This window comes from Nerophis ophidion, linkage group LG20 (assembly GCF_033978795.1).
Source record: "Nerophis ophidion isolate RoL-2023_Sa linkage group LG20, RoL_Noph_v1.0, whole genome shotgun sequence".
NCBI lineage: Eukaryota > Metazoa > Chordata > Actinopteri > Syngnathiformes > Syngnathidae > Nerophis > Nerophis ophidion.
The window spans coordinates 39,315,426-39,341,016 of record NC_084630.1 but is presented as its reverse complement, the minus strand read 5'-3'; the positions used below and the strand labels follow the sequence as shown (position 1 = coordinate 39,341,016).

Below are 25,591 nucleotides of genomic sequence, written 5' to 3'. Positions count from 1 at the left end.
GTGGAAACACTGATCATCTTAATGATTTCTCACAATAAATTTATATAGAAACATAAGTATTTTTATAAATATATTTAGACTCTTTAAAATTCAAAATTCAACCAAAAAATAGAGAAAAACTAGCTAATTTGAATCTTTTTGAAAAAAATAAAAAATAATTTATGGAACATCATTAGAAATTTTTCCTGATTAAGATTAATTTTAGGGATTTTGAAGACATGTTTAAATAGGTTAAAATCCAATCTGCTTTTTGTTAGAATATATAACAAATTGGACCAAGCTATATTTCTAACAAAAACACATTTTTTAAATTTTAATCATAATAAGTTTGAAGAAATATTTCACAAATATTCATCGTCGAAAAAAACGAAGCTAAAATGAAGAATTACATAAAATCGATGTATTATTCTTTACAATAAAAAAAATAAATTTACTTGAACATTGATTTAAATTGTCAGGAAAGAAGAGGAAGGAATTTAAAAGGTAAAAAGGTATATGTGTTTAAAAATCCTAAAATCATTTTTAAGGTTGTATTGTTTCTCTAAAATTGTCTTTCTGAAAGTTATAAGAAGCAAAGTAAAAAAATAAATGAATTTATTTAAACAAGTGAAGACCAAGTCTTTCAAATATTTTCTTGGATTTTCAAATTCTATTTGAGTTTTGTCTCTCTTAGAATTAAAAATGTCCAGCAAAGCGAGACCAGCTTGCTAGTAAATAAATACCATTTGTATTTGTATTTATTTGTATTATCATTTTATTATTATTATTATTGTTGTTGTTTTTTTATTTTATTTTATTTTAATACACTGTAGCACTTTGAGGTTCTTTGCTCAATGTAAAGTGCTTTTTACAAATAAAATATATTAATCGTGCCCAACCCGAGGGTCCCTGGTTCAATCCCCACCTAGTACCAACCTCGTCACGTCCGTTGTGTCCTGAGCAAGACACTTCACCCTTGCTCCTGATGGGTGCTGGTTAGCGCCTTGCATGGCAGCTCCCTCCATCAGTGTGTGAATGTGTGTGTGAACGGGTTAATGTGGAAGTAGTGTCAAAGCGCTTTGAGTACCTTGAAGGTAGAAAAGCGCTATACAAGTACAACCCATCCATCCATCCATCCATCCATCCATCATCTTCCGCTTATCCGAGGTCGGGTCGCGGGGGCAGCAGCCTAAGCAGGGAAGCCCAGACTTCCCTATCTCCAGCCAGACATAGTCTTCCCAACGTGTCCTGGGTCTTCCCCGTGGCCTCCTACCAGCTGGACGTGCCCTAAACACCTCCCTAGGGAGGCGTTCGGGTGGCATCCTGACCAGATGCCCGAACCACCTCATCTGGCTCCTCTCGATGTGGAGGAGCAGCGGCTTTACGTTGAGTTCCTCCCGGATGGCAGAGCTTCTCACCCTATCTCTAAGGGAGAGACCCACCACACGGCGGAGGAAACTCATTTCGGCCGCTTGTACCCGTGATCTTATCCTTTCGGTCATGACCCAAAGCTCATGACCATAGGTGAGGATGGGAACGTAGATCGACCGGTAAATTGAGAGCTTTGCCTTCCGGCTCAGCTCCTTCTTCACCACAACGGATCGGTACAACGTCCGCATTACTGAAGACGCAGCACCGATCCGCCTGTCGATCTCACGATCCACTCTTCCCTCACTCGTGAACAAGACTCCTAGGTACTTGAACTCCTCCACTTGGGGCAGGGTCTCCTCCCCAACCCGGAGATGGCACTCCACCCTTTTCCGGGTGAGAACCATGGACTCGGACTTGGAGGTTCTGATTCTCATTCCGGTCGCTTCACACTCGGCTGCGAACCGATCCAGTGAGAGCTGAAGATCCCGGTCAGATGAAGCCATCAGAACCACATCATCTGCAAAAAGCAGAGACCTGATCCCGTAGTACAACCCATTTATTTATTTATTTATTTAAAAAATAGAGGCAGCTCACTGGTAAGTGCTGCTATTTGAGCTATTTTTAGAACAGGCCAGCGGGCGACTCATCTGGTCCTTACTGCCTTGGTGACCCCTGGCATATAAGAATATTCTATTACTGTTAAGCAAACTATTTTTTTTTTTTTTTTTTTTTTGGGTTGGTGCACTAATTTTAAGTGTATCTTGTGTTTTTTATGTTGATTTAATTTTAAAAAAATAAATAATAATAATAAAAAAATATTCTGGAGCCTGTGTACCAATCCGGTGGTTGGGGATTTATAGCATATAAGAATATTCTATTACTGTTAAGCAAACTATGAATAATAAACTTAATCTGTTTTTTTTTTGTTTTTTCCTAAAAGGAATTGAGGAAAGACGTGAAGAGTAACAAAGACATTTTATTTAGCATTGGTCAAGAGGTGGCTCTGTACTGTAAGTATAAAAACATGAACTCACGGTCCTTTACAAACACCACAAATCAACACTTTTTAAATTATTATTGCAACCGCCGGTGAAAACATAGAAAAGATCCCACGCCTCCGGAGTGAAATGTCGACGGTGCGAGTGACGTGCGCAAAACATTCCACCCGACGTACGAACCTTGTGAAATAAACTCGGTGAGAATTCTCCTCATCCAAACACAAACAACATCATGTAAAATACTGTATTTTATGAGCTCGTTTACAATTAAAATCATTCACCGTTGGTGTTGAAACATGAAAAATAAAAGTGTGTTCAATCCAACATTTTGCGGGAGTGTCTCATGGGTCTGCTCGGGGAGGAACAGAGCTTAAAATACGCAAACACAACTAATCATTTTACAACAGATATGCTCGGCCCCGAAATTGATGATAAAAAAATCTCAATAGAAGTGGATCTCTGCTGATCGTCTCCTTCCGAAAGCGTGATTGGATTGGAAAAGGAGAGCCCGGACGACAAAACCGGATCTTATTCGGAATCCTAAACTCCTATTTACATTGTTAGCAGCTCAGAATAAACATGATGTATCACTCTGGTGTATTTTTGGGAAACGACAAAGTAGTTTTCCAAACTACAGCTTAAGCAAGAAAAGATGCATCACTTTGTTGTGGTTTTTGCAAACACAAAACTAACGCACATAACGACTTCGCTCGCAGGTTTCCGGACTCAACAAAAGAGTCACAGGATCACATTGTCCAAGATTTTGCAAATGAAAGCTGTATCGTCGTGTTAAAGTTTTTGCGACCCAACAGAAGATGGACCACATTTGGTAGTTTTTCAGGATTATAGATTACGATAATATGCGATATTGATAATAAAACAATCTCAATAGAAGTTGATCTCTGCTGATCGTCTTGTTCCGTATCGAGAAAGCGTGATTGGATTGGAAAAGGAGAGCAAGGATGACAAAATCGGAATCCAAAACTCCTATTTACATTGTTAGCAGCTCAGAATAAACATGGGCTGTGATGATGTATCACTCTGGTGTATTTTTGGGAAACGATGAAAATCCGACATGGTACTTTTCCAAACTACAGCTTAGGCGAGAAAAGATGTATCACTTTGTTGTGGTTTTTGCAAACACAAAACTAACGCACATAACGGGCAGGTTTCCGGACTCGACAAAAGAGTCACAGTATCCAAGATTTTGCAAATTGACGCTGTATCACCGTGTTAAAGTTTTTGCCACCCAACAGAAGATGGACCACACCTGGTCATTTTTTCAGGATTATAGATTACAATAGTGTGATATTGATAATAAAACAATCTCAATAGAAGTGCATCTCTGCTGATCGTCTCGTTCCGTATCGAGAAAGCGTGATTGGATTGGAAAAGGGGAGCCCAGACGACAAAACCGGATATTATTCGGAATCCTAAACTCCTACTTACATTGTTAGCAGCTCAGAATAAACATGATGTATCACTCTGGTGTATTTTTGGGAAACGACAAAGCAGTTTTCCAAACTACAGCTTAAGCAAGAAAAGATGCATCACTTTGTTGTGGTTTTTGCAAACACAAAACTAACGCACATAACGACTTCGCTCGCAGGCTTCCGGACTCGACAAAAGAGTCACAGGATCACATTGTCCAAGATTTTGCAAATGAAAGCTGTATCGTCGTGTTAAAGTTTTTGCGACCCAACAGAAGATGGACCACATTTGGTAGTTTTTCAGGATTATAGATTACGATAATGTGCGATATTGATAATAAAAAAATCTCAATAGAAGTGGATCTCTGCTGATCGCCTCGTTCCGTATCAAAAAAGCGTGATTGGATAGGAAAAAGAGAGCAAGGATGACAAAATTGGATCTTATTGGGAATCCAAAACTCCTATTTACATTGTTAGGATCTCAGAATAAACATGTGCTGTGATGATGTATCACTCTGGTGTATTTTTGGGAAACGATGAAAATCTGACATGGTACTTTTCCAAACTACAGTTTAGGCGAGAAAAGATGTATCACTTTGTTGTGGTTTTTGCAAACACAAAACTAACGCACATAACGGGCAGGTTTCCGGACTCGACAAAAGAGTCACAGTATCCAAGATTTTGCAAATTGAGGCTGTTTCACTTTGATAAAGTTTTTGCCACCCAACAGAAGATGGACCCCACCTGGTAGTTTTTCAGGATTATAGATTACAATAGTGTGTGATATTGATAATAAAACAATCTCAATAGAAGTGGATCTCTGCTGATCGTCTCGTTCCGTATCGAGAAAGCGTGATTGGATTGGAAAAGGGGAGCCCGGACGACAAAACCGGATCTTGTTCGGAATCCTAAACTCTACTTACATTATTAGCAGCTCAGAATAAACATGATGTATCACTCTGGTGTATTTTTGGGAAACGACAAAGTAGTTTTCCAAACAACATTTTAGGCAAGAAAAGATGCATCACTTTGTTGTGGTTTTTGCAAACACAAAACTAACGCACATAACGACTTCGCTCGCAGGTTTCCGGACTCGACAAAAGAGTCACAGGATCACATTGTCCAAGATTTTGCAAATGAAAGCTGTATCGCCGTGTTAAAGTTTTTGCGACCCAACAGAAGATGGACCACATTTGGTAGTTTTTCAGGATTATAGATTACGATAATGTGCGATATTGATAATAAAACAATCTCAATAGAAGTGGATCTCTGCTGATCGCCTCGTTCCGTATCGAGAAAGCGTGATTGGATTGGAAAAGGAGAGCAAGGATGACAAAATCGGATCTTTTTCGGAATACTAAACTCCTATTTACATTGTTAGCAGCTCAGAATAAACATGTGCTGTGATGATGTATCACTCTGGTGTATTTTTGGGAAACGATGAAAATCCGACATGGTACTTTTCCAAACTACAGCTTAGGCGAGAAAAGATGTATCACTTTGTTGTGGTTTTTGCAAACACAAAACTAACGCACATAACGGGCATTGCGGGCAGGTTTCCAGACTCGGCAAAAGAGTCACAGTATCCAAAATTTTGCAAATGAAAGCTGTATCACCGTGTTAAAGTTTTAGCGACCCAACAGAAGATGGACCACATTTGGTAGTTTTTCAGGATTATAGATTACAATAATGTGCGATATTGATAATAAAACAATCTCAATAGAAGTGGATCTCTGCTGATCGCCTCGTTCCGTATCGAGAAAGCGTGATTGGATTGGAAAAGGGGAGCCCGGACGACAAAACCGGATCTTATTCGGAGGAATCCTAAACTTTACTTACATTATTAGCAGCTCAGAATAAACATGATGTATCACTCTGGTGTATTTTTGGGAAACGACAAAGCAGTTTTCCAAACAACATTTTAGGCAAGAAAAGATGCATCACTTTGTTGTGGTTTTTGCAAACACAAAACTAACGCACATAACGGGCTTTGCAGGCAGGTTTCCGGACTTGACAAAATAGTCACGGTATCACATTGTCCAAGATTTTGCAAATGAAAGCTGTATCACCGTGTTATAAAGTTTTTGCGACCAACAGAAGAGGGACCACACTTGGCAGTTTTTCCAGGAGATTACAATAATGTGATGCATCTTTTATTGTGTAGTTTTTTTTTCCAAAAATAGAAATAATCTGGCAAAATATGAATCATTCTTGTAGTTTGTAGAGCAGGTAGTGTTTTACGTTCCGTTACCGCCCACAAGAAGACGGACCGCACTTGCTGCACATTTCAGGACTCCAGATTACTCAACAAAAATACTTGGTCGAAGTTTTTGCATATGGAGATATTCTAGTAAAAGATGCATCCCCTTCGGAGTTGGTGCGACTACAGACTACCCAACAAAAATCATTTGTCGTAGTTTTTTCTAACGAAAGATGTATCGATCACCCAGTAGGAGATAGTTTTTCGGGAGTGTAGATTACTACGGATTACCCCCCCGCAAAAAATCATTTGGCGTAATTTTTAGGAATCGGGATATTCCGATGAAAGCAACAACAGATTTGTTTTTGCGAATGGAGATAGTCCGATAAAAGTCTTGAAGTTTGTGCCACCTACAGATCACGCAGAAAAAAATACTTTGTTATAACTTTTGCAAATGCAGCTTTTCCGATAAAAGTCTTGTAGTTTTTGTGACTACAGATTACACAGCAAAAATACTTTGTAGTTATCGCAAATTCAGATATTCCGATAAAAGTCTTGTCGTTTTTGCGACTACAGATGACCCAGCAGAAGATGGACCCCGTTTGTAGTTTTTTGGGAGTGTAGAGTGCACAGTAAAAGATGCATCGTCAAGTTTAATTTTTCACTTTACGTTTTTACAAACAAAGAGATTGCCGGCGAGAAGATGGACCACTCTCACTGCAAATTTCAAGACTACAGATTACCCCCCAAAAATAGTTTAGAAATCCAGATATTTCAATGAAAGCAACTGCAGATTAGTTTATGCACTAGGAGATAGTCCGATAAAAATCTTGGTAGTTTGTGCCACCTACAGATCACGCAGCAAAAAATACTTTGTTGTAGCTTTTGCGAATGCAGCTTTTCCGATAAATGTCTTGTAGTTTTTGAGACTACAGATGACCCAGCAGAAGATGAACCCCGTTTGTAGTTCTTCGGGAGTTTAGATTACACAATAAAAGATGCATCGCCAAGTATAATTTTTCACGTTACGTTTTTACAAACAAAGGGATTGCCCGCGAGAAGATGGACCACTCTCTCTGTGAATTTCAAGACTACAGATTACCCCCCGAAAAATAGTTTAGAAATCGAGATATTTCAATGAAAGCAACTGTAGATTTGTTTTTGCAAATGGAGATAGTCCGATAAAAGTCTTGAAGTTTGTGCCACCTAGAGATCATGCGTCAAAAATAATTTGTAGTTTTCGCAAATGCAGATATTCCGATATAAGTCTTGTAGTCTGTGCGACTACAGGTGAAGATGAACCCTGTTTGTAGTTTTTCTGGAGTGTAGATTACACAAAAAAAGATGCATCGCATTGTTGTGATTTTATGCTAATAAGGATAATCCGAACATTTTGGTATGAGAGTACCACACTCCAAAGAAAAGGTGTACTCTTTTACTTAACGTTTTTACAAACAAAGAGATTGCCCGCGAGAAGATGAACCACTCTCGCTGTGAATTTCAAGACTACAGATTACCCCCCAAAAATAGTTTAGAAATCGAGATAATCGAGAAATTTCAATGAAAACAACTGCAGGTTCGTTTTTGCACATCGAGATAGTCCGATAAAGTCCGGTAGTCTGGGCCGCCTACAGATCACGCAGCAAAAATACTTTGTGGTTTTCGCAAATGCAGATATTCCGATATAAGTCGTGTAGTTTGTGCGACTACAGGTGATGATGAACCCCGTTTGTAGTTTTTCAGGAGTGTAGATTACACAATAAAAGATGCATCGCATTGTTGTGATTTTATGCAAATAAGGATAATCCGAACATTTTGGTATGAGAGTACCGCACTCCGAAAAAAAGGTGTATTACGTTTTTACAAACAAAGAGATTGCCGGCGAGAAGATGAACCACTCTCGCTGTGAATTTCAAGACTCCAGATTACCCCTCGAAAAATTGTTTAATAATCGAGAAATTTCAATGAAAGCAACTGCGGATTTGTTTTTGCACATCGAGATAGTCCGATAAAGTCTGGTAGTCTGGGCCACCTACAGATCACGCAACAAAAATACTTTGTATTTTTCGCAAATGCAGATATTCCGATATAAGTCTTGTAGTTTGTGCGACTACAGGTGACGAGGAACCCCGTTTGTAGTTTTTGGGGAGTGTAGATTACACAATAAAAGATGCATCGCATTGTTGTGATTTTATCCAAATAAGGATAATCCGAACATTTTGGTATGATTTTGGTATGAGAGTACCACGCTCCAAAAAAAAGGTGGACTCTTTTACTTTACGTTTTTACAAACAAAGAGATTGCCCGCGAGAAGATGAACCACTCTTGCTGCGAATTTCAAGACTACAGATTACCCCCCGAAAAATTGTTTAATAATCGAGAAATTTCAATGAAAGCAACTGCAGATTAGTTTTTGCACATCGAGATAGTCCGATAAAGTCTGGTAGTCTGGGCCACCTACAGATCACGCAACAAAAATACTTTGTAGTTTTCGCAAATGCAGATATTCCGATATAAGTCTTGTAGTTTGTGCGACTACAGGTGACGATGAACCCCGTTTGTAGTTTTTTGGGAGTGTAGATTACACAATAAAAGATGCATCGCATTGTTGTGATTTTATGCAAATAAGGATAATCCGAACATTTTGGTATGAGAGTACCGCACTCCGAAAAAAAGGTGTATTACGTTTTTACAAACAAAGAGATTGCCGGCGAGAAGATGAACCACTCTCGCTGTGAATTTCAAGACTCCAGATTACCCCCCGAAAAATTGTTTAATAATCAAGAAATTTCAATGAAAGCAAATGCGGATTTGTTTTTGCACATCGAGATAGTCCGATAAAGTCTAGTAGTCTTGGCCACCTACAGATCACGCAACAAAAATACTTTGTAGTTTTCGCAAATGCAGATATTCCGATATAAGTCTTGTAGTTTGTGCGACAACAGGTGACGATGAACCCCGTTTGTAGTTTTTCGGGAGTGTAGATTACACAATAAAAGATGCATCGCATTGTTGTGATTTTATGCAAATAAGGATAATCCGAACATTTTGGTATGAGAGTACCGCACTCCGAAAAAAAGGTGTACTCTTTTACTTTACGTTTTTACAAACAAAGAGATTGCCCGCGAGAAGATGAACCACTCTTGCTGCGAATTTCAAGACTACAGATTACCCCTCGAAAAATTGTTTAATAATCGAGAAATTTCAATGAAAGCAACTGCGGATTTGTTTTTGCACATCGAGATAGTCCGATAAAGTCTGGTAGTCTGGGCCACCTACAGATCACGCAACAAAAATACTTTGTAGTTTTCGCAAATGCAGATATTCCGATATAAGTCTTGTAGTTTGTGCGACTACAGGTGACGATGAACCCCGTTTGTAGTTTTTCAGGAGTGTAGATTACACAATAAAAGATGCATCGCATTGTTGTGATTTTATGCAAATAAGGATAATCCGAACATTTTGGTATGAGAGTACCGCACTCCGAAAAAAAGGTGTATTACGTTTTTACAAACAAAAAGATTGCCGGCGAGAAGATGAACCACTCTCGCTGTGAATTTCAAGACTCCAGATTACCCCTCGAAAAATTGTTTAATAATCGAGAAATTTCAATGAAAGCAACTGCGGATTTGTTTTTGCACATCGAGATAGTCCGATAAAGTCTGGTAGTCTGGGCCACCTACAGATCACGCAACAAAAATACTTTGTAGTTTTCGCAAATGCAGATATTCCGATATAAGTCTTGTAGTTTGTGCGACTACAGGTGACGATGAACCCCGTTTGTAGTTTTTCGGGAGTGTAGATTACACAATAAAAGATGCATCGCATTGTTGTGATTTTATGCAAATAAGGATAATCCGAACATTTTGGTATGAGAGTACCGCACTCCGAAAAAAAGGTGTACTCTTTTACTTTACGTTTTTACAAACAAAGAGATTGCCCGCGAGAAGATGAACCACTCTTGCTGCGAATTTCAAGACTACAGATTACCCCTCGAAAAATTGTTTAATAATCGAGAAATTTCAATGAAAGCAACTGCGGATTTGTTTTTGCACATCGAGATAGTCCGATAAAGTCTGGTAGTCTGGGCCACCTACAGATCACGCAACAAAAATACTTTGTAGTTTTCGCAAATGCAGATATTCCGATATAAGTCTTGTAGTTTGTGCGACTACAGGTGACGATGAACCCCGTTTGTAGTTTTTCAGGAGTGTAGATTACACAATAAAAGATGCATCGCATTGTTGTGATTTTATGCAAATAAGGATAATCCGAACATTTTGGTATGAGAGTACCGCACTCCGAAAAAAAGGTGTATTACGTTTTTACAAACAAAAAGATTGCCGGCGAGAAGATGAACCACTCTCGCTGTGAATTTCAAGACTCCAGATTACCACTCGAAAAATTGTTTAATAATCGAGAAATTTCAATGAAAGCAACTGCGGATTTGTTTTTGCACATCGAGATAGTCCGATAAAGTCTGGTAGTCTGGGCCACCTACAGATCACGCAACAAAAATACTTTGTAGTTTTCGCAAATGCAGATATTCCGATATAAGTCTTGTAGTTTATGCGACTACAGGTGACGATGAACCCCGTTTGTAGTTTTTTGGGAGTGTAGATTACACAAAAAAAGATGCATCGCATTGTTGTGATTTTATGCAAATAAGGATAATCCGAACATTTTGGTATGAGAGTACCGCACTCCGAAAAAAAGGTGTACTCTTTTACTTTACGTTTTTACAAACAAAGAGATTGCCGGCGAGAAGATGAACCACTCTCGCTGTGAATTTCAAGACTCCAGATTACCCCTCGAAAAATTGTTTAATAATCGAGAAATTTCAATGAAAGCAACTGCGGATTTGTTTTTGCACATCGAGATAGTCCGATAAAGTCTGGTAGTCTGGGCCACCTACAGATCACGCAACAAAAATACTTTGTAGTTTTCGCAAATGCAGATATTCCGATATAAGTCTTGTAGTTTATGCGACTACAGGTGACGATGAACCCCGTTTGTAGTTTTTCAGGAGTGTAGATTACACAAAAAAAGATGCATCGCATTGTTGTGATTTTATGCAAATAAGGATAATCCGAACATTTTGGTATGAGAGTACCGCACTCCGAAAAAAAGGTGTACTCTTTTACTTTACGTTTTTACAAACAAAGAGATTGCCCGCGAGAAGATGAACCACTCTTGCTGCGAATTTCAAGACTACAGATTACCCCTCGAAAAATTGTTTAATAATCGAGAAATTTCAATGAAAGCAACTGCAGATTTGTTTTTGCACATCGAGATAGTCCGATAAAGTCTGGTAGTCTGGGCCACCTACAGATCACGCAACAAAAATACTTTGTAGTTTTCGCAAATGCAGATATTCCGATATAAGTCTTGTAGTTTGTGCGACTACAGGTGACGATGAACCCCGTTTGTAGTTTTTTGGGAGTGTAGATTACACAATAAAAGATGCATCGCATTGTTGTGATTTTATCCAAATAAGGATAATCCGAACATTTTGGTATGATTTTGGTATGAGAGTACCACGCTCCAAAAAAAAGGTGGACTCTTTTACTTTACGTTTTTACAAACAAAGAGATTGCCCGCGAGAAGATGAACCACTCTTGCTGCGAATTTCAAGACTACAGATTACCCCCCGAAAAATTGTTTAATAATCGAGAAATTTCAATGAAAACAACTGCAGATTAGTTTTTGCACATCGAGATAGTCCGATAAAGTCTGGTAGTCTGGGCCACCTACAGATCACGCAACAAAAATACTTTGTAGTTTTCGCAAATGCAGATATTCCGATATAAGTCTTGTAGTTTGTGCGACTACAGGTGACGATGAACCCCGTTTGTAGTTTTTCGGGAGTGTAGATTACACAAAAAAAGATGCATCGCATTGTTGTGATTTTATGCAAATAAGGATAATCCGAACATTTTGGTATGAGAGTACCGCACTCCGAAAAAAAGGTGTATTACGTTTTTACAAACAAAGAGATTGCCGGCGAGAAGATGAACCACTCTCGCTGTGAATTTCAAGACTCCAGATTACCGCTCGAAAAATTGTTTAATAATCGAGAAATTTCAATGAAAGCAACCGCGGATTCGTTTTTGCACATCGAGATAGTCCGATAAAGTCCGGTAGTCTGGGCCACCTACAGATCACGCAGCAAAAATACTTTGTAGTTTTCGCAAATGCAGATATTCCGATATAAGTCTTGTAGTTTGTGCGACTATAGGTGACGAGGAACCCCGTTTGTAGTTTTTTGGGAGTGTAGATTACACAATAAAAGATGCATCGCATTGTTGTGATTTTATGCAAATAAGGATAATCCGAAAATTTTGGTATGAGAGTACCGCACTCCGAAAAAAAGGTGTATTACGTTTTTACAAACAAAGAGATTGCCGGCGAGAAGATGAACCACTCTCGCTGTGAATGTCAAGACTCCAGATTACCCCCCGAAAAATTGTTTAATAATCGAGAAATTTCAATGAAAGCAACCGCGGATTCGTTTTTGCACATCGAGATAGTCCGATAAAGTCCGGTAGTCTTGGCCACCTACAGATCACGCAACAAAAATACTTTGTAGTTTTCGCAAATGCAGATATTCCGATATAAGTCTTGTAGTTTGTGCGACTACAAGTGAAGATGAACCCTGTTTGTAGTTTTTTGGGAGTGTAGATTATACAATAAAAGATGCATCGCATTGTTGTGATTTTAGGCAAATAAGGATAATCCGAACATTTTGGTATGAGAGTACCGCACTCCGAAAAAAAGGTGTATTACGTTTTTACAAACAAAGAGATTGCCGGCGAGAAGATGAACCACTCTCGCTGTGAATTTCAAGACTCCAGATTACCCCCCGAAAAATTGTTTAATAATCAAGAAATTTCAATGAAAGCAAATGCGGATTTGTTTTTGCACATCGAGATAGTCCGATAAAGTCTGGTAGTCTGGGCCACCTACAGATCACGCAACAAAAATACTTTGTAGTTTTCGCAAATGCAGATATTCCGATATAAGTCTTGTAGTTTGTGCGACTACAAGTGAAGATGAACCCTGTTTGTAGTTTTTCAGGAGTGTAGATAACACAAAAAAAGATGCATCGCATTGTTGTGATTTTATGCAAATAATTGATAATCCGAACATTTTGGTATGAGAGTACCGCACTCCGAAAAAAAGGTGTATTACGTTTTTACAAACAAAGAGATTGCCGGCGAGAAGATGAACCACTCTCGCTGTGAATTTCAAGACTCCAGATTACCCCCCGAAAATTGTTTAATAATCGAGAAATTTCAATGAAAGCAACCGCGGATTCGTTTTTGCACAACGAGATAGTCCGATAAAGTCCGGTAGTCTGGGCCACCTACAGATCACGCAACAAAAATACTTTGATGTCGTCTTCGCAAATGCAGATAATCCGATAAAAATCCTGTAGTTTGCGCGACTACAGATTACACACAAAAAATAAAAGAGGCATCACTCTTTGTAGTTCCTGCGACAACTCATTACGCGAGAAAAAAAAAACACATTTTGTCCTAGGTTTTTTTTTTTGCATCACTATGTTGCGAACAGAGATCATGGAGGGCAGGATGTGCCACTCTGTCACCTTCTCGTAATAGCGGGAGGACACAAGGCCTCATCTTTGGTGTGCTCTTCAAATGAACAAAAGTGTAGCTGCCGATCTTCGACGTCGGCGGGTCGCCCGCCAGCCACCTTTGCTGTGAATTAAAGCTACGTGGCGGCCCCCTTGTGGCGGCCCCCGGCCTGACATTCAAAGTGATGCGCGGAGGGACCCCGAAAGGTGCTGGATAGTGAGAAATGAGCAGTGGGAGAGAAGAGCTGGTGATTTATGGCCCATGTTCCTACACTCGGGGATCTCTGCTCCAAAAGGCCCCTGCTGTGGGCGGGGCTTACCATGGATACCATGTATAAGTGGGGGGGGGGCGTGGCAGCCAAAAGATGCTACCAGGGTTTTACAGCAGTGCGGAGGAATTAAAAAACAAAACCCGAGTGGTTTCCTCGACGACAGCAAGCACGCGTAGGACAAAGCTGGTGCGGTTCATGTCGAGTCCACAAACGTTTAAGGCTGGGTGGCGACCAGGAAGGCACGTGCACATCGTTATAATAACAATAATCATCTTTGTCTGCGTCGGGGGCGGGGAGTGGGGTGGGGGGTCTACAGCATCTCCACATAGTTCTCAGGGATGAGGCCCCGTTTGCCCTGCAGCTCCCCTTCCAGCCAGCCCGGCTCTCTGGACGGGGTCACTGCAGAAGGAGAGGAAACACGGGGCGGGGGGGGGGGGTATGGAGAAGGGCGGGGGTCAGGTAGGAGAAAGCACAAGGACTGAAGTGAGCGCGAGCAAGTCGGGGTGTGATGCTTCCAACTACACGCGGCACAATCATGCGTCGACTCATTGTCAGTGGAAATAAAATCTATGCTCTCATAAAAGCTGTACACTGACTACTCGTGTACACTTCAAAACAATGTGATACAAATGCTTGCTAAAAAGTGAGGGCGGAAGCAACTTTTTTAATGTACACGACATCAATGATGGGTGGAGAGAGGTTTTGGGCGGGCTGTGGACAACAAGTCAAACATCGCATATTTAATAAACAGCTGGTGTCGGATTTAAGATACTAAGAATTATTACAAATAAAATAGACATTTTTAAATTCCACTAATACATGACACAATATCAGTCATTATTTAGACATTATTCATACGACTGAAAGAGAAAGTCTGTTTAAAGCAGGCGTGTCCAAAGTGCGGCCCGGGGGCCATTTGCGGCCTGCAGCTAATTGTTTACCGGCCCCCCCACACACATTCTGGAAATGTTAGTGTAAAAATAAAAAAGAACATTAAAAATATTGGAATGAGGTGAAATCTAACGAGAAAAAGTTGCAATGTTGACACAAAGCTGCCATGCAGGCTGTTTTCGTTTGTCTTTATTTTGCTATGTAAAAACCATCTTTACCATGAATTGATTAACGTGGACCCCGACTTAAAAAAGTTAAAAAACTTATTCGGGTGTTACCATTTAGTGGTCAATTGTACGGAATATGTACTGTACTGTGCAATATACTAATAAAAGTATCAATCAATCAATTATTTATTTTTTTGCCATTAATCAAAACAACAAATAATGACCAAAAAATCCATGTTATAATGAATTATTTTCAAAGCTCCAATTGGTTCAAAAATGTCACCTTAAAATGTTTTATGTGGTAAATATTGCACATATTGTGCAGTTGCCATATAAAAACAAAGTTTTCTTTGACAAGAGCATAAAACAAACAAAATAATAGTTTAAACGTAAAATTGACAGATATATCTGAAGTTCATCTCGTAATGTAAGTGTTGGAAGTTTAAAAAAAACAAACTCATAAAAATGGATCACTTTCTGAGTGGAGCACCTTTTGTATTATATTTAGTGGTATTTTATTTATTTTTTCACTGTGATTACGCAAAAATAATAAAGAATTAAAATCAATGGTGTCCTGCATTATTGATCTTTTATGGCTCTAGTTACTAAATACTGCATATTTCAGTTTTACTATAAAAAACAAAAATTCTTTTGACAGAAAAGCCATAAAAACTTTTTTTTTAAGTTGATATAGAGATTTACTGTAAGCATTAAATAAAAATTTTTACTTATTTTTTACATTTTAATAACTGAGAGCCTTTATGGTCCCTGGAAAACCGATAGGTAAAATATATATATTTTTTAAATCCATATAATAAAATAACCCAAAATGGCCCAAACATGCTTTAATATTTCAATGTGCGGCGCTCAGTGGAAAAAGTTTGGACACCCCTGGTTTAAACGTTCGAATGAAGGGAAATAACTAATTTAGTGCAATTTTCATATATTTTTTAGCTTCATCTGGAATTTGACACGCTTGTATTATTTTGTAGTGTTGTCCCCACATCTGCGGTCCCTTCCAAGGTTTCTCATTGTCCCATTGGGTCGAGTTTTTCCTTGCCTTGATGTGGGATCTGAGCCGAGGATGTCGTTGTGGTTCGTGCAGCCCTTTGAGACACTGGTGATTTAGGGCTATATAAGTAAACATTGATTGATTGATTTATTGATTGATTGATTGTGTGGAATGTTACAAAAAGACTTTATGAAGTCGAATGAGTCAAACTGAGAACATTGTTAGGTATGAAAAACACAAACTTATTACTGTTAACCATCTGGAATTAAATTATGCCGTCATTAAAAAAAGTGGAGTTTTAAATTTGTTTACGGCGACATCTAGTGGCCATAATAATTCATTTAAATAAACACATGACCCAGTAAGTTTGACAATGCGGACCCGTTTCTTCCTGGATACTTTCTAATAGGTTTCTGCCTTGGAGACTTTGTATTTGTAATTAATATGAAACTATAAACATTTGATACTTGTTTATAATGAAATGTGTTTACATTCCCTTATTGTTCAATTATGACACTTATTACTTATGCCTAGCTTGTGTGCTATAATGTGTTCAGCTGTTGTGTAGCTGCTAACTCCTGGTAGTCTATACCTTACCGTGTTTACCTTTTGTACAAACTCCGTTTCCATATGAGTTGGGAAATAGTGTTAGATGTAAATATAAACAGAATACAATGATTTGCAAATCCTTTTCAATCCATATTCAGTTGAATATGCTACAAAGACAACATATTTCATGTTCAAACTCATAAACTTTATTTTTTTGGAAATAATCATTAACTTTAGAATTTGATGCCAGCAACACGTGACAAAGAAGTTGGGAAAGGTGGCAATAAATACTGATTAAGTTGAGGAATGCTCATCAAACACTTATTTGGAACATCCCACAGGTGTGCAGGCTAATTGGGAACAGGTGGGTGCCATGATTGGCTATAAAAACAGCTTCCCAAAAAATGCTCAGTCTTTCACAAGAAAGGATGGGGCGAGGTACACCCCTTTGTCCACAACTGCGTGAGCAAATAGTCAAACAGTTTAAGAACAACCTTTCTCAAAGTGTAATTGCAAGAAATTTAGGGATTTCAACATCTACGCTCTATAATATCATCAAAAGGTTCAGAGAATCTGGAGAAATCACTCCACTTAAGCAGCATGGCCGGAAACCAACATTGAATGACCGTGACTTTCGATCCCTCAGACGGCACTGTATCAAAAACCAACATCAATCTCTAAAGGATATCACCACATGGGCTCAGGAACACTTCAGAAAACCACTTTTACTAAATAAAGTTGGTCGCTACATCTGTAAGTGCAAGTTAAAACTCTACTATGCAAAGCGAAAGCCATTTATCAACAACATCCAGAAACGCCGCCGGCTTTTCTGGGCCCGAGATCACCTAAGATGGACTGATGCAAAGTGGAAAAGTGTTCTGTGGTCTGATGAGTCCACATTTCAAATTGTTTTTGGAAATATTCGACATCGTGTCATCCGGACCAAAGGGGAAGCGAACCATCCAGACTGTTATCGACGCAAAGTTGAAAAGCCAGCATGTGTGATGGTATGGGGGTGCATTAGTGCCCAAGGCATGGGTAACTTACACATCTGTGAAGGCACCATTAATGCTGAAAGGTACATACAGGTTTTGGAACAACATGCTGCCATCTAAGCGCCGTCTTTTTCATGGACGCCCCTGCTTATTTCAGCAAGACAATGCCAAGCCACATTCAGCACGTGTTACAACAGCGTGGCTTCGTAAAAAAAGAGTGCGGGTACTTTCCTGGCCCGCCTGCAGTCCAGACCTGTCTCTCATGGAAAATGTGTGGCGCATTATGAAGCGTAAAATACGACAGCGGAGAACCCGGACTGTTGAAGGACTGAAGCTCTACATAAAACAAGAATGGGAAAGAATTCCACTTTCAAAGCTTCAACAATTAAGTTTCCTCAGTTCCCAAACGTTTATTGAGTGTTGTTAAAAGAAAAGGTGATGTAACACAGTGGTGAACATGCCCTTTCCCAACTACTTTGGCACGTGGTGCTGGCATTAAATTCTAAGTTAATTATTATTTGCAAAAAAAAAAAACAAAGTTTATGAGTTTGAACATCAAATATGTTGTCTTTGTAGCATATTCAACTGAATATGGGTTGAAAGGGATTTGCAAATCATTGTATTCCGTTTATATTTACATCTAACACAATTTCCCAACTCATATGGAAACGGGGTTTGTAAATGCCTTCAATATATTACAAGAAAAGAGCAACTTTGTGTGCTTGTTAGAGGACAAGCTGCATGTATCGGAGGAATCATATTGGAGATTTTAGATGCAAGAGGATATAATCCGATAATTTCTTGATTGATATCAATATCGGAAAATTAATTTTGCCTATCGCAACATTACCTGAGAGCAAACTACGTTTGTACAATAAGATTTTGACTTTACACTATGCGAGTATTTTATTCAAACTATTCCCTAACTCTTGCTTCTTCAAAGCGGGTTAAAGTTCCTCCCTTCCACCAGTCTTTCCTTTTATCTCTCTTTCGGATTGGCCATCAGATTGGGAGTCGGTTTTTTCCTCCCCGATTCCAATATGCCGAGCGGCCCCGGGTACCGAGTGATAACACTTACCGGCGTTGAAAATTGCGCCGACCTGGAAGGAGAGCTCCGAGTCGTGCTCGGCCTCGCACGGAAACACCGCCTTGGCTTTCCTGCCGCTGACACTGAAAAATGGAGGCAATCAGTGAGCGGGCTTCTTGGTTTTATGTGTCCAGGCTTGAGTTTTAAGGCTGGATTTACACCACCGATATAAGGCTGCGTTAACTCCTGGGCAAGACTAAAACATGTAAAAAGCTACAGTGGTACCTCCGTTTTCGTAGGCCCTTTTTTAACGCTATCCCTGACCACCTGAGGGCACCTCAGACTGTGGAGGCTTTTAAAAAAAGGCTTAAAAACAATGGGAAGCGACATGAATGTGTCGGTTTCTTTGATCTATTGTGAACCACAGGAAGATCTTGTCTTGACCAGAGACCTACAAAGCAAGGAGGAAGCAGGTCCTGACACACGCTCCAGGCATCTTTTATTTGAACAACAGCTTTTTACGATCCCATCTCCCCTTAGAAACAGCTTTTGCTATGTAATCTGGGAAAGTCCAAATAAAAGAGGAGGCGTAGAACTCTCATATCAGAGCGTGGTGAAAAACTGTACAAGAGTACCGCCCAAACGTTTCTCCTCATGAGACAAATTGAATCCTGTCTCTGTTTAATTCCTTGCTTCTTGTCTGTTTAATACATTTCATCGGGGTTTGAACCTGACATTGTTATTTTACTGTATTATTACTATCATTATTTTACTTGTTTATGCGTTACTAATTCATAGCGGTTGTTCTTTTAATTTTTTTTTATTTTTAAATGTGAGTTTTGCTGGTACTATAATCACAATTATGAATATTCTTGTTGTGAGTCAGCCCAGAGGTTTCTCCTCATGAGACAAATTGAATCCTGTCTCTGTTTAATTCCTTGCTTCTTGTCTGTTTAACAGATGTCATCGGGGTTTGAACCTGACATTGTTGTTTTACTGTATTGTTACTATTATTATTTTACTTGTTGTTTATGAGTTACTAATTCATAGTGGTTGTTCTTTAGAATTTTTTATTTTTTTTAAATGTGAGTTTTGCTGGTACTATAATCACAATTATGAATATTCGTGTTGTGAGTCAGCCCAGACGTTTCTCCTCATGAGCCAAATTGAATCCTGTCTCTGTTTAATTCCTTGCTTCTTGTCTGTTTAACAAATGTCATCGGGGTTTGAACCTGACATTGTTATTTTACTGTATTGTTGCTATTATTATTTTACTTGTTGTTTATGCGTTACTAATTCATAGCGGTTGTTCTTTTAAAAATGTTTTATTTTTAAATGGGAGTTTTGCTGGTAATATAATCACAATTATGAATATTCGTGTTGAGAGTCAGCCCAGATGTTTCTCCTCATGAGACAAATTGAATCCTGTCTCTGTTTAATTCCTTGCTTCTTGTCTGTTTAATACATTTCATCGGGGTTTGAACCTGACATTGTTATTTTACTGTATTGTTACTATTATTATTTTACTTGTTTATGCGTTACTAATTCATAGCGGTTGTTCTTTTAATTTTTTTTTATTTTTAAATGTGAGTTTTGCTGGTAATATAATCACAATTATGAATATTCGTGTTGAGAGTCAGCCCAGATGTTTCTCCTCATGAGACAAATTGAATCCTGTCTCTGTTTAATTCCTTGCTTCTTGTCTGTTTAATACATTTCATCGGGGTTTGAACCTGACATTGTTATTTTACTGTATTGTTACTATTATTATTTTACTTGTTTATGCGTTACTAATTCATAGCGGTTGTTCTTTTATTTTTTTTTAATTTTTAAATGTGAGTTTTGCTGGTACTATAATCACAATTATGAATATTCGTGTTGTGAGTCAGCCCAGACGTTTCTCCTCATGAGCCAAATTGAATCCTGTCTCTGTTTAATTCCTTGCTTCTTGTCTAATAAATTTAATTGGGGTTTGATCCTGACATTGTTGTTTTACTGTATTGTTACTATTATTATTTTACTTGTTGTTTATGCGTTACTAATTCATAGCGGTTGTTCTTTTAAATTTTTTTTATTTTTAAATGTGAGTTTTGCTGGTAATATAATCACAATTATGAATATTCGTGTTGAGAGTCAGCCCAGATGTTTCTCCTCATGAGACAAATTGAATCCTGTCTCTGTTTAATTCCTTGCTTCTTGTCTGTTTAATACATTTCATCGGGGTTTGAACCTGACATTGTTATTTTACTGTATTGTTACTATTATTATTTGACTTGTTGTTTATGCGTTACTAATTCATAGCGGTTCTTTAGAATGTATTTTTTTTTATTTTTTAAATGTGAGTTTTGCTGGTACTATAATCACAATTATGAATATTCGTGTTGTGAGTCAGCCCAGACGTTTCTCCTCATGAGCCAAATTGAATCCTGTCTCTGTTTAATTCCTTGCTTCTTGTCTGTTTGATAAATGTCATCGGGGTTTGAACCTGACATTATTTTACTGTATTGTTACTGCTATTATTTCATTTGTTTATGCATTACTAATTAATAGCGGTTGTTGTTTTAAATTTTTTTTATTTTTAAATGTGAGTTTTGCTGGTGCTATAAATAATCACATCCATGAATATTCGTGTTGAGAATCATGGTTTAAATAACAAAATAATTGGGATTTTTGTTTTTGTAAGAATCATCCAACCAGTAATAAAACAAACACAATGGAGTTCCTGCACCGGGCAGGTAAACATCAAGCCTTACGTGTTGAAAATAATTAAAAACGGAGCTGACAATTTTTCAAGTCGCCTCGCGCTGAAACAAAAAGGTAGAAGACGGCCGTTTCCTTCTTCGGGAAGATGAAGGAAAAAAGGGTGTTTTGCTTGCTTTTGCAAAGCGTTATCTAGAAGGCAGCAGCATTGGCAGGTAGACACTGTGCTTCAGTGTGCAATATGTCAATAAATATTTCATATTCCTTTCTGCAGACGGATGAGCAATGGTAGGGAAAACTGAAAAGCAACAGCCTCGCGTTCGATAACTCAGTCGCTTTTTTTCCAAAACGCACTCTACATTTGTGCTCATAACAATAATGAACCGGCCTTAGCTGTATACGGCGTTCTCCCGCTCGCATGTGGAAGCGGCTAAATGAGTTCATCATTTGAACGCGGAGCAATAAATCTGCGCGAGAATGATAAACGTGCATCTCGCGGCCTCTCATTTGGCGAGAGCGGGGACCTGGCCGAGCTGCTGCATTTAAAGTCGTGCAAAAGGTGAGGGCGACCAGTGATGAGCACCAGCGGACGCCAGAAGGAGTGTTTACCTCTCGTGTGGCTTTTCTTTGTCGGGTGTGGAGACGTGCTGGCCCTCTCCTAACCAGGAGGCTGCTGCGGTGGACGCTCTGCAGAAAGAAATAGTGCATCTTAAGTGTACAATGCAGAAAATAACACTGAAGATACAAACAATTACAATAAAGATTAACCCCATTTTAGATAAATAAATTAATAGTATGATAATTAGGGTCCTCTGTCTCTTTGATCTGTAATTTGACCCCCTTAACATGCTTCAAAACTCACCAAATTTTACACACACATCAGGACTGGCGAAAATTGCCATCTAATAAAAAACCAAACCCCAAAACTCAAAATTGCGCTCTAGCGCCCGCTAGGAAAGAACACAGACAAAACTGCTTGTAACTTCCATTAGGAATGTCGTAGAGACATGAAACAAAAACCTCTATGTAGGTCTGACTGACCTCCTTCAGCAAAAATCAACAAGAAGTTGGCAAAACCCCCTTCAAAACAAAAGTTTCCTAAAAATTTTAATTTTTGCCTCTTTGAGCTGTAATTTGACCCCCTTAACATGCTTCAAAACTCACCAAATTTAACACACACATCAGGACTGGCGAAAATTGCCATCTAATAAAAAAACAAACCCCAAAACTCACAATTGCGCTCTAGCGCCCCCTAGGAAGGAACACATACAAAACTGCTGGTAACTTCCCTTAGGAATGTCGTAGAGACATGAAACAAAAACCTCTATGTAGGTCTGACTGACCTCCTCCAGCAAAAAACAACAAGAAGTTGGCAAAAACCCCTTCAAAACAAAAGTTTCCTAAAAAAATTCATTTTGGCCTCTTTGAGCTGTAATTTGACCCCCTTAACATGCTTCAAAACTCACCAAATTTAACACGCACATCAGGACTGGTGAAAATTGCCATCTAATAAAAAACCAAACCCCAAAACTCAAAATTGCGCTCTAGCGCCCTCTAGGAAAGAACACAGACAAAACTGCCTGTAACTTCCCTTAGGAATGTCGGAGAGACATGAAACAAAAAAAACTGTATGTAGGTCTGACTGACCTCCTTCAGCAAAAATCAAAAAGAAGTTGACAAAAACCCCTTCAAAACAAAAGTTTCCTAAAAAATGTCATTTTGGCCTCTTTGAGCTGTAATTTGACCCCCTTAACATGCTTCAAAACTCACCAAATTTAACACACACATCAGGACTGGCGAAAATTGCCATCTAATGAAAAACCAAACCCCAAAACTCACAATTGCGCTCTAGCGCCCCCTAGGAAAGAACATATACAAAACTGCTGGTAACTTCCATTAGGAATGTCGGAGAGACACGAAACAAAAACCTCTATGTAGGTCTGACTGACCTCCTTCAGCAAAAATCAACAAGAAGTTGGCAAAAACCCCTTCAAAACAAAAGTTTCCTAAAAAAATTAATTTTGGCCTCTTTGAGCTGTAATTCGACCCCCTTAAATGCTTCAAAACTCACCAAATTTAACACACACATCAGGACTGGCGAAAATTGCCATCTAATAAAAAACCAAACCCCAAAACTGCGCTCTAGCGCCCCCTAGGAAAGAACACAGACAAAACTGCTTGTAACTTCCCTTAGGAATGTCGTAGAGACATGAAACAAAAAACTGTATGTAGGTCTGACTGACATCCTTCAGCAAAAATCAACAAGAAGTTGGCAAAAACCCCTTCAAAACAAAAGTTTCCTAAAAAATGTCATTTTGGCCTTTTTGAGCTGTAATTTGACCCCCTTAAAATGCTTCTAAACTCACCAAATTTAACACAAACATCAGGACTGGCGAAAATTGCCATCTAATAAAAAACCAAACCCCAAAACTCAAAATTGCGCTCTAGCGCCCCCTAGGAAAGAACACAGACAAAACTGCCTGTAACTTCCCTTAGGAATGTCGTAGAGACATGAAACAAAAACCTCTATGTAGGTCTGACTGACCTCCTTCAGCAAAAATCAACAAGAAGTTGGCAAAAACCCCTTCAAAACAAAAGTTTCCTAAAAAATGTCATTTTTGCCTTTTTGAGCTATAATTTGACCCCCTTAACCTGCTTCAAAACTCACCAAATTTAACACACACATGAGGACTGGCGAAAGTTGCCATCTAATAAAAAACCAAACCCCAAAACTCAAAATTGCGCTCTAGCGCCCTCTAGGAAAGAACACAGACAAAACTGCCTGTAACTTCCCTTAGGAATGCCATAGAGACATGAAACAAAAAAAACTGTATGTAGGTCTGACTGACCTCCTTCACCAAAAGTCAACAAGAAGTTGGCAAAAACCCCTTCAAAACAAAAGTTTCCTAAAAAATGTCATTTTAGCCTCTTTGAGCTGTAATTTGACCCCATTAACATGCTTCAAATCTCACCAAACTGGACACAAACATTAGGACTGGCGAAAATTGCCATCTAATAAAAAACCAAACCCCAAAACTCAAAATTGCGCTCTAGCGCCCTCTAGGAAAGAACACAGCCAAAACTGCCTGTAACTTCCCTTAGGAATGTCGTAGAGACATGAAACAAAAACCTCCATGTAGGTCTGACTGACCTCCTTCAGCAAAAATCAACAAGAAGTTGGCAAAAACCCCTTCAAAACAAAAGTTTCCTAAAAAATGTCATTTTTGCCTTTTTGAGCTATAATATGACCCCCTTAACATGCTTCAAAACTCACCAAATTTAACACAAACATCAGGACTGGCGAAAATTGCCATCTAATAAAAAACCAAACCCCAAAACTCAAAATTGCGCTCTAGCGCCCTCTAGGAAAGAACACAGACAAAACTGCCTGTAACTTCCCTTACGAATGTCATAGAGACATGAAACAAAAAAAACTGTATGTAGGTCTGACTGACCTCCTTCAGCAGAAATCAACAAGAAGTTGGCAAAAACCCCTTCAAAACAAAAGTTTCCTAAAAAATGTCATTTTGGCCTCTTTGAGCTGTAATTTGACCCCCTTAACATGCTTCAAAACTCACCAAATTTAACACGCACATCAGGACTGGCGAAAATTGCCATCTAATAAAAAACCAAACCCCAAAACTCAAAATTGCGCTCTAGCGCCCGCTAGGAAAGAACACAGACAAAACTGCTTGTAACTTCCCTTAGGAATGTCGTAGAGACATGAAACAAAAACCTCTATGTAGGTCTGACTGACCTCCTTCAGCAAAAATCAACAAGAAGTTGGCAAAAACCCCTTCAAAACAAAAGTTTCCTAAAAAATGTCATTTTTGTCTCTTTGAGCTGTAATTTGACCCCCTTAAAATGCTTCGAAACTCACCAAACTGGACACAAACACCAGGACTGGCAAAAATTGCCATCTAATAGAAAAACAAACCCCAGAACTCAAAATTGCGCTCTAGCGCCCTCTAGGAAAGAACACAGACAAAACTGCTGGTAACTTCCCTTAAGAATGTCGTAGAGACATGAAACAAAAACCTCCATGTAGGTCTGACTGACCTCCTTCAGCAAAAATCAACAAGAAGTTGGCAAAAACCCCTTCAAAACAAAAGTTTCATAAAAAATTTCATTTTTGCCTCTTTGAGCTGTAATTTGACCCCCTTAACATGCTTCAAAACTCACCAAATTTAACACACACATCAGGACTGGCGAAAATTGCCATCTAATAAAAAACAAACCCCAAAACTCAAAATTGCGCTCTAGCGCCCCCTAGGAAGGAACACATACAAAACTGCTGGTAACTTCCATTAGGAATGTCGTAGAGACATGAAACAAAAACCTCTATGTAGGTCTGACTGACCTCCTTCAGCAAAAATCAACAAGAAGTTGGCAAAAACCCCTTC

The 25,591-nt window shown here is 38.8% G+C and overlaps 1 protein-coding gene across 3 annotated transcripts in view; it reads right to left on the bottom strand.

Moving 5' to 3' along the window:
- Positions 1-2,306: 2,306 nt before the first annotated feature.
- Positions 2,307-25,591, bottom strand: part of arhgap10 (Rho GTPase activating protein 10) — a 230,487-nt gene continuing 207,202 nt past the window's right edge. For 2 of the 3 annotated variants that reach the window (XM_061881211.1, XM_061881213.1), the window contains exons 21-23: positions 21,798-21,875; positions 18,540-18,631; positions 2,307-14,246 (exon numbers count right to left, since the gene is read on the bottom strand). In XM_061881211.1, the coding sequence (XP_061737195.1) occupies positions 14,158-14,246; positions 18,540-18,631; positions 21,798-21,875 (259 nt within the window). In that variant the 3' untranslated portion in view covers positions 2,307-14,157. The remainder of the gene's footprint in view (positions 14,247-18,539; positions 18,632-21,797; positions 21,876-25,591) is intronic. The other variant, XM_061881214.1, reaches the window with a different exon arrangement.